Here is a 13,302-nt window from a genome sequence, read left to right as displayed (position 1 = left end):
GGAAGGTTGGCCGATTCTATTAACGACCGGCGACAAAGTTCCCGTTGCCTGTAGGGTGCGAAAGTGTATGCCCGGGCAGCGGTGACGAAAGCCGATACGGCCGAACCAAACCGGTGGGTCGATTCGGTTGAACGACAGCCACGATATGACCGCGAATGAGATAGCGTTGTATCGGCGAGAAAATTGGCTTATCGACCAAGCCGAACTTGCAACGATGGTCAGGCTAAAGGCAAAGTTCGACGTTTTTCGCGAGGAACGCGTACACCGGCAGTCGCGTTGTTTCGTAAAACCGTGCTGTCGTTTCGATGTTCAGAAACTATTACAGATATCACCAGTGGGATAAGGTTAATTTATCGACCTCTTACCTTTAAAATATTCTCTACATCCGCGGAACTCTCGGCTGGACCAGGCCTCGAACTTGTTCCCTGAAACAGAAAAGAAAGGTTCGATTAACTTTCGTCTCGTTAACCGGTCACCAAGCGTTTATGCAAATTCATATTCTTGATGAATTCATTTTTTAATTAAGATTCAATTCCTTTTAAGATTAAAGAAGCAGAACCAGACAAATATTTATCTTGATAGTTAAATATTATAGCAAGTATTACGATTTCCGCGTCTTGTATATCGTTTAATGTCTTTAATACGTTCTTGTACCTTTAAACTCTGAAATAACAAAGTTAAACTAACGGTAGAATTAAAATGGAATCAATCGGAAGATCGAGTAAATGTATTTTCCATTCTTCCTGCAAGCTTGCTACGTTTGCCTTTCTGGGGCAATGTCTATGGAATTAAACGACGATAAGCAAGTCGGACGCGGCACATTCCGCGCGACTGTTAATTAAAACGATTCCAATTCGACGACACGGTGGCCGCTCTCCCGCTGCCGCACCGTGAAACTCTCATGGAGTTCTTCCCGCGATTTATCACGAGCTCTCGAGCGATCATTAATCAACACTCGCGGAAAAAAGACGTTGGGAAGAGCGGCCAGGACCCATTACGAGCGGAGAACGAGTCGTCGAGTAGTCATTGCTGAGAGGAAAACGCGGAGACAATGGGGAAAATCCGTGGACCTGGAAGGCTAAAAATGATGGCGGGGAAACGGAGCGAGAAGGGATAGAGTCTGCTGACTGTTAGCCGGAGGACACGGCGACGGTGAATCCAAGGAAACGGGATAGTCGCAAATAGGGGATGAAATGCGAAAAATTGCGGAAGAGGGTGCTGACGAATCGAAAAAAAAAAACGAAGAAAAATTCGTAACACGATTGGATATCGTTTACCTTGGCAACAGTGGTAAGATACATAGATTGCCGGCCATAAATGTTCCTGTTGCGTACTTGGATTAATATCGTTAGCGAAATTTTACAAGTTACGAATGATAAGTCACCGATGGTATTATCGACAAATTGTCCTGCGTAACAATACGATCGGCGCTAAAACAAACGAGGTTTTACCAGAAAATCTTGCAAATTGCGAGGTGTCTGACGTAAAACCTATGAAATTGTAACAGAGAAATTTTTAGCCTGTAAATTGTCAAGTTCATTGATATCAACGATCGACGACAAATTATTGTGTGACACTCGCTGATATCCAGTACAAATTGATCTTCTCGCGATAAATGAGTTTACGGAAGCAAGTCATTCGTTGCATAAGAATCGAACATTAATAGTAGGTATACTTATGTAACGAAACTAAGAAATTGAGAATAATCGAAGTTGGTTAGCTTGACTTTTAAGACGCTCGTACGTCTTATAATACAAAACGTTAAATAAAGTAAATTTCTTGGTGATTTTCCAAGAGATGTAACTAGTGTCTTAATTACTAATGACCGGTAGTTTATTTCTGTCTTCGCTTCCCACTTCTCTCGAATGTCACGTGTAATTCCAAGCTAATTTCGCGGATGAAAACGAGAACGACCGGATAAAAGGAAAGAATGGGGGAAAAACGAAGGACCAATAGGGGAATCAATTATCTCGACTATGGCAGAGCGAAGAGAGAACGCCGGTGCTTCTCCGGCTAACTCTAATTGTATAAGTAGAGCACGGAAGGGAGGAGTGGTACTTCCGGCGTGCTCGAACAGAGAAAACGATAGAAACACGGTGCAGACCGGATCGGAGAAGACTCGATCGATAGTCAATCTGAATGAAATTTGCACCTCGAGGAGTCACGCGTAATAGGGCTCGACCAAACTCGCCCCCTTCTTCCCATTTCTCCGGGTTGTACCCTTCTCCCTATCGCGTGTATTCCTCCAGCGAGATTTCTATTGAAAAGCAATTCGTTTCCCGTCAACGAACCTGTCGCCGCGAAGCTTTCATCGAATACCGAGATTGAGAACGTTTCGACAGGAAGGCGGGTGGAAAGCAAGAATCGATAATAACCTCTTTATTATTGCTTCGCGCCGATTAACGTCCCAGAATGTTTGATCTCTCGTTCAAAGATCGATAATGGAAACAACTTTTCTGCACTATGATTGCACGCGAAGATTCTCGACTCGCTCTTCCAACACGTAAAATGATATGAACTGTCGTCAATGAATATGCAACTGGAACGTGAACTCAAAACTACGGTTACCGGAAACACAGACTCGCGACAGAGGAGAGAAAAATCTTGTAGACTAAACGGCCGCTGCTATACTACCACGAATAAATCCCTGTTGTTATCCGCGATCATAAACGTTTTAACGAGCAGCTCCGGTATTCGATGAATACTAATCGCGCAACAAGTGCAACCGCAACCACCCCGATTCAGTTACCTACCCGCCGATTCGCATTCCGGATTCGTTCAGTGATAAATGGAAAGGGAAGCAAGAGATAAAATAGCTGATCAACGAGCGCTGATAAAGCGATTAGAGAAGAAAACGCCGAAGAAAACACGCATAACGCAATAGGTAGACGTATCCTTGTGCAACGGCGACGTTTCACTCGTGTAAACAAGAACGAGCGGAAGGACGAGAGCGTGGTACAGAGGAAAGAGAGAGGGAGAGAGAGAAAGTGAACAGGGAAGCTATGGAAGCGGAGGAAGAAGCGGAGGAGGCGGCGATGGCCACGAAACAATGGAAATCGATACTCACGTTATCGAGAGGTAACCTGGACAGTCTGCTGCCGACAGAGTGAAGCCTGCTGCCGCTGGAATTCCCGATATTCGAATTGCCAAAGAGCGTACCGTTCCCGGGTGAATTCGTGGGCGGCCCTTTGGCGGGTAATAAACCGTGGCTCCGATGATCGTTGCTGTTGCCCCCGTGCTTCACCGGCTGACCGGGGTAACTACCCCGGCCTCCATACGGCGGCTTTCCATCGGCCGGTTTCACGAAACCGCCGCGTTGATGACTCGACGACGAGGACGACAACGAAGTCGACGAGGACGAGCCGCCAACATCGGTCCTCGGTCCTCCGGGTTTCTTGAATTCCTGGGCGGAGGGCGAACTCCTGGAATTTGCGCCAACCGAATTGGAACTCAGTCGAATGCACCCGGCCGGGGGCGGAGCAGGGCTCGGCGGTACACCCTCGATGCCGATCAGCCGTTTCGGCTCGTCCAGAAGATGCTTCACCAGAGAATAGTTGCCTAGTTTCGATTGAATTTGCTGCGTCGTGCTGTCTCGGGCGTCTGGACTCACCTGAAATCACAAACATTCCAATTATTAGCATCGAATATTTTCTGGTAATAATTGTTTAAAAGATTAAACGATCGGGGACGAAACGAAGCGCGCCGACGAACAGAAAGAAAAATGGCACGTATACATATACGAGGCGCTTAATACCATCTTATTATTATTATTATTATTATTATTGTTGTTGTTGTTATTATTACTATTATTATATGACTTCTATGCGAATACGCGAGGATTCCGAAAGTAGTTCATCGAGTATGAATCAGTTAGGAAGAAATGTCAATTGCCTGTTAATCCCTGGAAGGGGTTAAGAAGTTAAGTGCTACGAAACTAATTTACATTTGATTGTATGCAGAGTAAAACTCTGCTTCGGAAGAAAGGAATAAGAATAGTACATGATATCACCATAAAGTTTCTGTTTGTTCAAACGTTTTGTCTGTACGTTAAATTACGAAAGTTGATCGACGATGCTACCGCGTTCGATCATACGGGTCGTAATTATATCTTCTCGTCACGCAGTCGTTGCGAATAGAAAGGAAAAAGTATCGAGCGAGAAAGGACCAGATGATCGTACGACATCCACAAGATTAATCCGTTTGAACGATCCTCCGTGTCTCCCGGCAAAACTGTGCGAACCGCGTGTATACGGAAACTCGGCATGTATATGCTATATACAAGCAATAATAATTAATGCGGCGTAACAGTGGCTGGCAAGTTTACGACGGTACCGGAGAGAGGAGAAATTCGTGTTCGACCGGTGCGCGCACCGGTTACATTGTACTGCATAGACGTATACAATATAACAGACAGGCAGCTTCTGTACGCGTTTATGATCCGCCGCGTCTCTGCCTTTGTCTTTACGGACAATGAGATGAAATCGTGGTTTAATAAGGAGGCGGAGTGGGCCGAGGAAACCTAACGTGATTAATGAGCGCGCTATAAATCACGTACACTTGTTCACACCGGGACCCTTTTTCTGACCGAGCGCCGCGCGAGCATCGAGTGTGCTACCAGCCGGTTCTTTAACGAGCTTCCGATGCATCGTGCACCTCGCGGAGAGTGCAATTTTCGAAGAAAATCATTAATTCGAGCTAACGCGCGCCGCGAGTCTACCACTACTTCCTTCCCCCTTTCCACCAACCGGATTTTAACCGACAACGAATCTCGTACAGGCGACCAACGAAGAAGAATGGATCGATAAGAAGCGACCGATGAACAGACGAGGCAACCAAGAAAATAATTGCAAACTGAGACAACTTACGAGAAGGAAGCGTCTACGCGACCTATTTATTTATTTATATTTTCAAAGTCTTTTAAGGTCCGATTGGACACGACGCGGTAGTCGAATTTGGTAAGTTTTAATTTTTATTCATTTACGGATCGAAATCTGTTACGTGCAAAAATATTACATAAACGACAGACTTCGATTACAGTATATTTGTGTAATTAGATCGCGATCGAATATCATAGAAAAGAGACACGACAAATTATATTTTCTGAGCTTTATAGGGTGACAATGTTAAAATTCACTGCACCGTTAATTAATTATTAATTATTAATCAGAGATTAGACGTAGGTTTCTATTATCTGAATACTTCAAAAACATCGACAATCACACGTTAACCGTGTCACTGGCTTTGTACAACGCTTTGTGTATCACGGTACTCTTACAATCTTATGTTTCTTCGTACCATTGAACCTGACAAATCGTTTCCATTTCAAATTGTATTACATCGAAGTATTTCTTCTAACCTTCGAGTGGCATAAAAATTAGAAAATCAACAAAAACGAAGTTATCACGTACATACGTAACATAAGTGTTGAGATCTCTACAATTCCTAAATACGAATACCAAGAAATTACCAGCTTTCGAGGCAATATCTCGAATAGATAGGACTGTTAAATGACAGGCTGGAATTTTTTTCAGATGATATTTCAAAAGGATCTCTGAGGTTAGGGTAGTCTTAATGTCTGGCTAATTACGCGTCAGAAAAGGGATCCAAGCGCAGAGATGACATAAACGTAATACCACAAGAAACTGCGAGGTAAACTCGCCGAGGAATGAAAGAGAGGAACGCTTAGGTGACCAGGTCAGGGACTTCCCTTCCACCCAGACCTCGCTCAATCGCGCCACCTCTTTCCCTCGCTAGTCTCTTTGTCTTTCCTCTGCTCTCTCCCTATCTCTCTCTCTCTCTTTCTCTCCCTTTTTCAATCCTCTCTCTGTCAGCTCGCTCAAGAACTCGTCTCTTAGCAAGGAGCTCTCTCTAATCGTGCTCGTTCTCGTGTTCATCGCGACGCGATCATCGTACACGCGAAGCGCCGTAAAACCATCGCCGAAAACGTCGTAAAACGGTGAAATATACGCGGTCGTAACGCGACCGGGCCCCGTGTCGTTAACAAGAAACGACGCGCCATGACGCAAATATTCCCGCAACCACTGCTTCTGGCTAACCAGCCCCTACCTAACCAGACCCTACACGATCTACTTTGCCACTTTTACTTCAGTATTTTTCATATTCGATCGGACCGTGGGAGAGAGAAATCTATTAATCAGCAACGTGACTTGAAATCTGTTCTTTCGCGAACCGGTGATCAATCGAGAAGAAGCTTGGTAAAGTATCACGGGGTGAGATGGTGAACTTGAAATATGAAATCCTCTCGGCAATTTATGATTTCGGAAAATACCGATCTCTATATACAGCATCAGGCACTTAATATCGTAGTCTTGATTTATATTATTATTTCTAATGAAAAATGTTGCAAGTCAAAGTCGAACGGTTTGAAAGGAGACTTTGGTGTTATTACTTCGTTGTAGGCTAAATTACTAGGTTCTTTGTTAATTATGACAAAAAAATATTGGCTCGTTTCTATTAAAAGATCGTTAGTTTAGTTTTTTATCGCTATCGTGCTACCATCTAACGACAGACAATCGCTGTCGACAAAAAAGAAAAGGAACTTTTGAAAATTAATATCCGTATTTTTCTGACTATGATGTCAGCGCACGATATCGACGTCGTAGTATCGTCTTTTGCAAACCAACTTTTACGTTTTATACAAATATATTAATCAGAACACATAAGAATCGATACTTTTATCGTCCCTTGCTACTATGTACACGCAAATCTAATCTCGATGAGGCGCCAATGCAATTGGCAAGAATATCCGAGGCAAGTTTCAAGATCTTGAAACGACTTGATTTCCAGGGAACAAGTTCTGGGATGGACGATGAGCTTTGAGGTGATTTAACGCGCAGGCGACGGCTTCCTTTTGCACGCATGGAACCGTTTAAATACCTTGCGACAGAGCAAGCAGAGGCACGATCTTGCATGAGAACAAATCCAACGAACACGTACGAGGACGCACACGGGCGCACGCACGCGTTCTCGGTTCGTGCAAATTCCTCCTGTGAATGGATAAAAGCGATTCACGGGACGAACTATACCGCTTTGATCCACTTACGGCCATGCCACCGTGTATATCCCTTGGCTGATCCATTTTCGAGATTTGTTCGGCGAGTGAACGAGCGTGAACTGCGAATAAGCAAGGACATCTGTCGTTGGGTATTCGAAAACTGTTCGCCATCTCCGAATTCAACGAAAATTCTCGCTTTACGGCAAATTCTTCTCGTTGGCTTTTAATTGACCGTAAATTAACAATTTCGCAACCAAACTAGTGAAGCAAAAATGACGCGTGGATCCGATACGTTTTTCAATAGGACATAGCGTATAGAGAAATAAAAGATTCACACGTGTTCAAACATCTCAAATGCAGATCATAATCTTCTAATTCATTAATTATTCATAATCTTCTATCATAAACTTTTCCAAGTACGTTAAATAATAAATAGTATGAAATACAACGCGCCGTGTATAATATCGTGTTCGATAACTAACCGGAATCCGAAAGGCTCGCGCTTACATAGTGAAATTTGACTTTACAAAGCGAACGTGTAAAAATAACTTCAACGATGACTCTCGATGATCGACAGTCTCTTTTGCCATATCGTCTATACCACGAAATAATATCTGTACTCTCGATAAATCGTACTTGAATTTTCACGATGCATCGGTGACGATGCCGGCAATTCTTGCCTCTGGGATAAGAGTTAACGTTACCTGAAACTCGTTATCGACGCGTAAAAAGTTATGTGTAGCGATGCAAGAAGATTAAGAAGAAAATATCCGATGAGTTTTAATCAAGGCCACGGCATAGATTTCTTCTGGGAGCAAAAGAGGATAAAAAATATGGTAGTTTTATCTCTTGTTCAAGAGAGAAAGACGTAGCTCGGTGAGGAGGAAAGACGAGGGCTGCCTCTGCAAGGGTGAAACTTTATTTAACGGCCGCCTTATGCGGCAGCAAAATAGGAGCAAAGCGAGCAACATCGAAAGAGGGACAGAGAAAAGAGGAGAGAATGGAGCCTCGGCAGTTGGCAAGCGGCGTGCGACGAATAACGCGCTCCTACGTGTGTAAAGCATAGCCAAAGATCGCTTACCTCGCGTTCTGACGAGAAAATTTGCTTTCTTGCCTACGCTACGAAATTAGCAACCGGTACCCGTGTACTATTAGCGTGGCTTTAGCTTTCCATCGATTATGTACGAGCGCCCTACAAGATGATAGCTACGATAATCGAATCGTATTGTCATATTCGACTAATCTGCTAAACTATAGAGTACAACGGTACTCTCTCTTACTTCGTTAAGGAACAACGTTGCGTTGAAATATTTTATCTGCGATTTCTTTCCAATCAATTTATATTATCGAATCGAGATTTTTTAACGCTGCCACTTGAGAAGGGAGTTCCAAGAATATCCGTCATTATCTTTTGCCCATCTATATTTTATGATAGCCTGACGTTTAAAGAAATTGCAGTATCGGCAATAGGCTGTCGCTCGAAGGTAGCTGCAATATCGAAACCGTGTTTATTAGGCAAGAGAAAGATAGACGCAGTTCAAAAGTGCAGGAATTTATTGTTAGAGATACCAGTTGACAATGAAATTTAACAGGTTTGAAAAACTTATTTGTTTGATTTATTTTCAGCTGGTTTTTGTTGCCTCGCTCAAACTACTGGCAAATGGAACTTTCCTGCAACGGCTTGCTATCTCCGTCCATATTTCAGCGATATTGTCCTTACCTACTTGGAAAAGAAGAGGAAACGAGGAAGCAGGAAAAGATAGGAAAAATATTCGACTGCATCTTTTGTCGCGATATTTACACCACTGTTTTAAGATTCGGTAAGAAACGAAAGAATCTACCGACGCGCCAAGAAAAGAAAGCACGCCACAACGTCGTCCAAGTACGGTTTCTTGTCGGCTATGGTTCCGACCAGGCCAGCGAATCTACCGGAGAGTTATCAATCTTGCCGGTGGCTCGGCATGGCCGGAGTTCAACGCGACAGAAATTACCCCGGAGGCATCTATATTGCCTTCGCGACTGGCAACCGTATCGCGCGCCACGATGTCTCTATAAATTACGCGCGGGAACTCCGAACAGAGTCGACTTTCTCTCCACAAATTTTCATCGAACTTCGTCGAGCTTATTTACGAGAGATTGTAGAAGCACGACAGAGGCACGAAGACGATGAAACGTCGTTGCTGGACGTTTGCAAATAGCTTTTCGACGTCGTGGTCTCTTCTTGAACCAACTACCTCTACTACAGCGACAAAGAATTTCCGAGTGGCACAAAGGAACGACGGAGTAGGTGTTCCTTCATCGAAGGCCGGAAAAACCGGGTCGTCCGAGTTAAGCTCCTTACGTCGCGGGAAATTCAGACGAAACTGTCCAATCCGCTTCGTCGTCGTTGCGCGATTGTCCATGAAGGAATTTACAGTGTTGATACCGTAAAGTCGATTCTTAATTACTGCTTGTCGGTCTATTCACTGACGTATTTGTCTGTGCCAACAGAATCTACATCGCGAACGTCTACTTTCCAAAGGGAACGACGAACGAACGATGAAAACGTTAAGACGGTTGATCGTTTTGCGCGTGACTTTCCACGTCGAAAATCAATTACATGCAACGTCCTGGTAATTATAGTGCGATAGAATCGGAAAAGAATTTGTTCGGATAACGCTCTGTTTTCGAGGAAACTGGTCGTGAATACTCAAATATGCGCAGCAATTAAATTTACAGTTTTGCATTCGACGTTACGAATAACATTTCAAATAATTTCTGTTGTCACTAACACGAATCCTAAAAATTGAATAAGACCGATTACGTAACGAGAATAATTATCCATAATGTTAACGTTGTTCGTAATTGACATAATTAAATGCGCGTTTGTAATTGACATAATTAATTAATCGAATAATATCCAAAACGAATTTCCTCGCAAACGAAACCTCGCAGAAGAATATTTATCCCATATTATCAAGTCCTTTACCACACAGGAGCGCTCGAATGATGATATTCGAAAGCAATTTTCTCGAGTACGAAATCTCGCGTAAGAGAATTTATTCCACGTTATCGGGCCGTTTTCCTTCGTGCAAGCACCTTCTTCTTCCTACAACGCTATAATTTCTACCATAATTACGGAAAAACACCCGGTGTACGTACAAAGAAAAGCAAGCTGTTGCTTGTAGTCCCGAAGAAGATCATCACGCAGCAACCGACGAAATGCCGCATCGGAAATAGCAGGCAGGGATACGAAAGGTCAAAGAGCGGATAGATAGTTGGCCGGAAAATCCAGACGACCGATGCGCGAGAAGTGGAGTTTCTTGCTCGGGAAGATTTTCGACCGGAGTCGTTTCGTTCTTTCGAGCTTTCGAGCTTCCCTTTGATATTATGCTTGCAACGGCTGCCTCGATACCGCTAGGGATGAAATATCGTCGGAGTTGCGATACCACGACGGATGAAGAGGGATTTTAAACGACCTGCTTCTGTATCCTTTCCCTTCGTGCCAGCCGCCGCGTACGCATACATGCAAGCGTAAGCGGACACGGCCGAGTCGACGAAACCGGACGAGGGGAAGGAAGAAAAGCGTACGTAACGAGTAAAATGTCATCCTTTGCGGTGCTCGCTGAAACCGCAGGAGAAACACGCGTCGAAGGACGTTTACGATGGAACAAACGCCACCGTTGCGGTCAAACGATGGAAATTTCTGTCTGGAATCGCGGCGGAGGAGCGAGAACCGGCTAATGGATCCGCCGATCGGTGGCCACGCCACGGGAAATAAATAGCGATGAGAATCGCGTGTCATTACCGGGCGGACAATGCTCGCGATGGGATCGACGCAAGTAATAAAATGACGAGGGAAATGATATACGGTAAATCGAGTCGCGAGTCTCTTCATCGGGTTTATATTCGAAACGGGACGCTGGTTTCTGTTTTCAACCGGAGGATCGAATAAACTCCAATCGAAAACGGCAATCGAGTCGATTGCCGGTGAGTTTAAATAGAAACGTCGGATTAGTCGAGTACCGTTAAGTATCTCTAGAAGCGTCGTAACGCGAGAATAGTTTCGCGGTCGAAATGGAAGTTGGGTGAACGTAACCAACCAGTGAAGTGGTAACGAAATTGCGAACCAAGCAAAATACCCTTTTAATATCGTACAATCTCTCTGTGGCTGACAGCTATATCGTGTAACCCTGAAGCGGCAGCATAATCAACAAACAAAATAACAGAAAGTACCTGGCTATCTAATTAATCTCTTCCATTTGTAATTAACCAACCGGAGAGCCGATATAAACTGGAAAAGTTACCAACTTCCAAGGGTTTGAAAGAGCCTGGGATGGCTCCCTGTCCCAAGCACACCGAGGGGCAAGGAAAAAACCGCAAAGATTTCAACGAGGCAGGTGGATGTCTCGTTTGAGGTTACGCGAGCCACGTACGCCCCTTCTTCCTGCCGGTGTGCTACTCGAGCACGGCCGCTTTCAACGAGCAACAAAGATACTCCCGGGGCTCGCATAGATGCAGTTTGCCGACGGTTCAAACCGACTACTGGCTCCGTTCGCCTCTCTCAGAAATTCTCTTTCCAGTCGGCTGCTTCCATCTGACAGCTGCTCTCCTCGGTCGAAAACTCCGTTCCAGCGCGAAATAATACACACGCCATGATAGTAGTACGTAGATTGTAGGCGGCGGAATCTTCGTTTCGTCGGATCTAATCCGAAGCAAAGATTACGTCACTTTTCCTACATCGTCCGTGGTACCCGTTTCGTTTCAACGTAACCGCGAAACGATTTTCACGTATCGTACGTACGTTGCTCGTAGGATCATCATGGACCGATTCTTCTTTTATTTCCAAACACAGAATCTTTCTCGTTTCGCTCGTATCGCGAATTTAAGACCACGGTGTATGTATAGGAATCGTTACGATCGGCTCGAGCACAGAGGTTCGAACGCAAATCGTCTCGTCCCGTTTCCATCGACGAGCCACGTTTCGTTTCATCGTCGAAACACCCTTCTTTCGGATTTCCGCTCCGACGCTTCCGCGTATTCCGACGCGTCGTTCGATCTGCTCGTCTCCGCGTGAATCGTCGAGCTCGACGTCTCGAATAGAGGGATCTCGTCGAAGCTTGAACGTCGTATCTGTGTATTCAGCGCGCATTGACAATCACGCGCGGATAAATTTCAGTGCTCGATCATCGTCGCTAATATCGGGGAACGAGGGAACAGAGAGCAACGGAATGAAGAACCAATAGAGCGGATCGTTTCGAGAAAGTCGCATCGAAATTAGCTCGAAAGGAAGCGTCGAACGATTCGACGACCTCGTTCGTGGAAAGTTCGCGTTCCAATTACGAGTAACAGTCGAGAGCGTAAAAATTTCGTCGACGAACGTTCGCTATATGAATTTGAATCAACGTACGATCGCGAGAGAGGAACCGTACGTCGTATCACGTTGCTAACGGTTGTTGTAGATAAAAACCAGTTGGATTTTTACGTCGTTGAACGCAGCCGATCGATCGCGATCATCTTTGAAACTCGCGGTAGAAGGCCGAACCGAGTTATATACCGGTAATTAATCAGCGGCCCTTGAGAGTCCAAGGTCCCGAGGCGAAGCTCGCAAACCGTTCGATCCGGTGGCGGTGGCGCGCGTTCGTCGAAGCGAAGCGTTAATTTAGCGTTTTATTAGCGGCGAGTTTCGGATCGAAGTCGCGAAGCAACGCTCGGCTTCGTATACACCGGGTGAGGAACACGAAGAAGGCGCAGGTGTATGTGTGCGCGAGAACGTAGGTAAGAAGTGGCAGGAAAACACGACCGGTCGAGCTTCGATTCTCTCCCTTTTAACCCTTTAGAAGTTGGCTGCTTGTTTCGCGGTCGACGCCATTTCGCCTTGGTTTTTGCGGGATTAGACGGGGAAATTTATACGGCGGGGGATAGGCGTCGCGGGCGATATACTTTGGCGAAGAAATTTACTGCCTCGGCGGGCCCTCTCTTCTCCTTGTCGAGTCTCGTTCCCACCTTCCCTCGAAACGAGGATCGCGTTCCACACGCGACACGATCAGCCCAGCGACGAGAAGATCGAAGAGGCTCGCGACGACGATCGCTCGCCGGATTCGACTCGATATTCCGCGAGCGCAAATTTATCTGCAAGCTTATGACGCTCGGTCGGTCCCGTTGCTGCGCGATATTAAAAACGCTACGGTTTGTACGCGTTGTTTGCTCTTCTCTTTCGCGCATCCCGAAAGAACGAAAACGCGGTACAATCGAAAGAGTGGGTGGAGAGAACGAGCGACGACTACGAGTCCAACCGGGCAAGGGTG

At 45.2% G+C, this 13,302-nt stretch overlaps 1 protein-coding gene across 9 annotated transcripts in view; it reads right to left on the bottom strand.

Moving 5' to 3' along the window:
• The window catches only part of LOC117206825 (AF4/FMR2 family member 4), a 167,961-nt gene that overhangs the window by 62,206 nt on the left and 92,453 nt on the right, over positions 1 to 13,302 (bottom strand). For all 9 annotated transcript variants that reach the window (XM_033446504.1, XM_033446506.1, XM_033446509.1 and 6 more), the window contains 2 exons: positions 3,068 to 3,610; positions 366 to 425 (listed from right to left, as the gene is read on the bottom strand). In XM_033446504.1, the coding sequence (XP_033302395.1) occupies positions 366 to 425; positions 3,068 to 3,610 (603 nt within the window). The remainder of the gene's footprint in view (positions 1 to 365; positions 426 to 3,067; positions 3,611 to 13,302) is intronic.

Source organism: Bombus bifarius, unplaced genomic scaffold (genome assembly GCF_011952205.1).
Source record: "Bombus bifarius isolate JDL3187 unplaced genomic scaffold, Bbif_JDL3187 scf7180000008008, whole genome shotgun sequence".
In the NCBI taxonomy this organism is placed as follows: domain Eukaryota; kingdom Metazoa; phylum Arthropoda; class Insecta; order Hymenoptera; family Apidae; genus Bombus; species Bombus bifarius.
This window is presented reverse-complemented; position numbering and strand designations above follow the sequence as displayed.